Source organism: Mastomys coucha, unplaced genomic scaffold, assembly GCF_008632895.1.
Source record: "Mastomys coucha isolate ucsf_1 unplaced genomic scaffold, UCSF_Mcou_1 pScaffold1, whole genome shotgun sequence".
In the NCBI taxonomy this organism is placed as follows: Eukaryota; Metazoa; Chordata; class Mammalia; order Rodentia; family Muridae; genus Mastomys; species Mastomys coucha.
In genome coordinates, this window is record NW_022196891.1 from 15,211,953 (window position 1) to 15,214,839 (window position 2,887).

General features: G+C 44.3%; 1 protein-coding gene across 1 annotated transcript in view; it reads right to left on the bottom strand.

Annotated features, from left to right (window-relative positions):
* Positions 1-854: 854 nt before the first annotated feature.
* LOC116097752 (zinc finger protein 431-like) overlaps positions 855-2,887 on the bottom strand; it is a 22,742-nt gene continuing 20,709 nt past the window's right edge. The window contains exon 4 of the mRNA XM_031380370.1: positions 855-1,181. Within this exon, the coding sequence (XP_031236230.1) occupies positions 1,133-1,181 (49 nt within the window). The 3' untranslated portion in view covers positions 855-1,132. The remainder of the gene's footprint in view (positions 1,182-2,887) is intronic.

Below are 2,887 nucleotides of genomic sequence, written 5' to 3' on the forward strand. Positions count from 1 at the left end.
TGCTTTCACAGTAAGTTCAACTTTTTATCCAGATTCTTTTTTGTTGTTGTTTTGTTGTATTACTTTTCCCCTTCCTTATCTTTTCTTTATCCATTCCCAAATTCTTTTCAATATCTTCCTTGTTAAGTATGAAAAATAAATCACAAATATATGAATACAGCCTGCACTGTGCATTCCTGTTGAGTGTGTATTTATGGTTTCAGAGATGAATACTTTGCATTGAATATGCCATTAGGGAGCTCATCCCAGCTCACAAATAACTTTTTCACTTGTGGGAGGATCTGATCCTGAAGTGACCTAGGTTGTCTTGGGCAAGAAACACGAAGAACAGAAACCTTTGGGTGGTAAACACCTCAACTAACACTTACTGGAGTCATGACCCTGAACTTCTGCAGCTGCAGGGAAGACTATGGATATTGGCATGAAAGGAACCTTGATGGCTCCCAAAGACTGAACAACTAGCCAAAGTTTGAGAAGTGCAGCTTAGTCTTCATATGAGTTCTCAACAACTAGAGTGGTGGCAGTCCCTGAATTTGATGCCTGCCTATGGATCCCACCCCCCTAACTGGGCTGTCATGTCTGGGCTCAGTGAGAAGATATACGTGGTCCTGTAGAAAATGATGTGTCCATGGTAGGGGGGTTGAGGGGCCAGTAGAGTTGAGGATCATACACAGGAGTGCCTCCTCTGTAAGATTAAGTTTTCAAACTGTATTGTGGGAATTTAGCCCTTAGTTAAACAATGGGAGACCAGCAGCTCCCAGAAACCAGAAACAAGGGAACCAAGATGACCTGGCCCGAGAACCCAGAAACAACCTGGCCCCAAACAATTGCCAGGTGGCTAGCCCACCTCTGGACCCTAGCACGAGCCAGCACCAATCAGAAACCACCCCGTACCTTCCCCCTTAACCCAGTCTTCCCTTTTGCCCCAGCAACTGCACAGAAATAAAAAGCTGACTAAGACCTTGCTCGTGGCCAGATTCCTCTACCCCTGCTAGGGATATGAGTCTCACCCCAGCTAGCTGGAATAAAAAGCCTCTTGCAGATTATATCAAGTCCGTGTCTTGGTGGTGTGTGGGGTCGTCGCTCTCGGGATTTGAGTTGGGGGTCCCTCCAGGAATCTCACACCTTCATCTCAAAGAAGAACATGAGGAGGGAATGTGGAAAGGACCTGCGGGAGGGTGCTGGGAGGAAAGGAGCTGACATTAGGGTTTAAGGTGAAAAAATAATTTATTTAAAAAGTGAAACCAATTATTGACTCTTAAGAAAAGACAAATATCACAGAAAAAAAAATCACATAACCATACTGTCTTTGGAAAGGAGAAGGCCACTCCCCTGAAAAGAGAATGGCATTAAGAAGACACTGTTTGCCAGGCGGTGGTGGCGCACTCCTTTAATCCCAGCACTTGGGAGGCAGGGGCAGGCAGATTTCTGAGTTCAAGGCCAGCCTGGTCTACAGAGTGAGTTCCAGGACAGCCAGGGCTATCTGTGCCAGGATACAGAGAAAGCCTGTCTTGAAAAGCCAAAAAAAAAGAAAAAAAGAAAAAAAGAAAAAAAAAAAAAGATGCCGTTTAATCTTGCCCCTCGGTACACTGTTAACTTCTGAGATGTGTAAACATAAAATGTATTAGGGCTTTACTGCTGTGAACAGACACCATGAACAAAGCCAGGATTTAATTGGTTCTGGCTTACAGGTTCAGAGGTTCAGTCCATTATCATCAAGGTGGGAGCATGGCTGTATCTAGGCAGGCACAGTGCAGGAGGAGCTGAGGGTTCTCCATCTTCATCTGAAGACTGCTACCAGAAGACTGGCTCCCAGGAAGCTAGGACAAGGGTATTAAAGCACATAACAACAAGGCCACACCTCCTCCAACAAGGCCACACCTCCCAAAAGTGACACTCCCAGGGCCAAGCCTGTTGTAACCATCACAAACACACAGCTAAAACCAAGGGCCTGTTTCTCATGCTGCTGAGATGAATTAACTGTGAATGCGGATAGGACATATCTTCAAAGACCCCCACTACTTACTTATAAATTCAATATTCACTGGATCAACGTAGTCTCCCAAATTGCACGCACACAAATCTGATCTGCATTCAGTCACATGACGTGATTTTGTTTTTCAAGTCATTGTTTCTCTGTATGGCCCTGGCTGCCCTGAAACTCACTCTGGAGACCAGGCTGACCTCAAACTCAGAAATCCACCTGTCTCTGCCTGGGATTAAAGACATGTGCCACCACTACTGGGCTGATGTGAATTATTAATACATGCTGAAAAATACAAAATCCCTCAACATGCCACAATGAGTTACTTCTTCATAATTCTGACTCTAGCAGCTGACTGCTTACAATATTTCTCCCTGTTAATTACACAATAAGAGACTACTCTCATTCCGGTCTGAAGTTAAAAGCCGTAGTCCACATCCACATCCTTTTCCTCTTACTGTGATGGGAAGTTGACAACATGACTCAAATGGGCAATTGTAAAACTGAGTGGTGGGACAGTCAGCTAGCTGAAGATTTTAGCTAGGTCAGTCAAGGAGAAAACATATTATTGCCCTCAGGAGCAACAATGGATCAAGGCCACCAAAGTCAACCAGGGGAGCTTTTCTCAGAAATATCATTCTAGCCGGGCGGTGGTGGCGCACGCCTTTAATCCCAGCACTTGGGAGACAGAGGCAGGTGGATTTCTGAGTTCGAGGCCATCCTGACCTACAGAGTTCCAGGACAGCCAGGGCTATACAGAGAAACCCTGTCTTGAAAAAAAAAAGAAAAGAAAAGAAATATCATTCTAGACTGGGAGTAGCTGTTCTAGAATTAATTTAATATACCTCTCTTGGAAGAAATTATTCCACACAGTTAAAAGATTATTTAAACAAATCTTTTTTT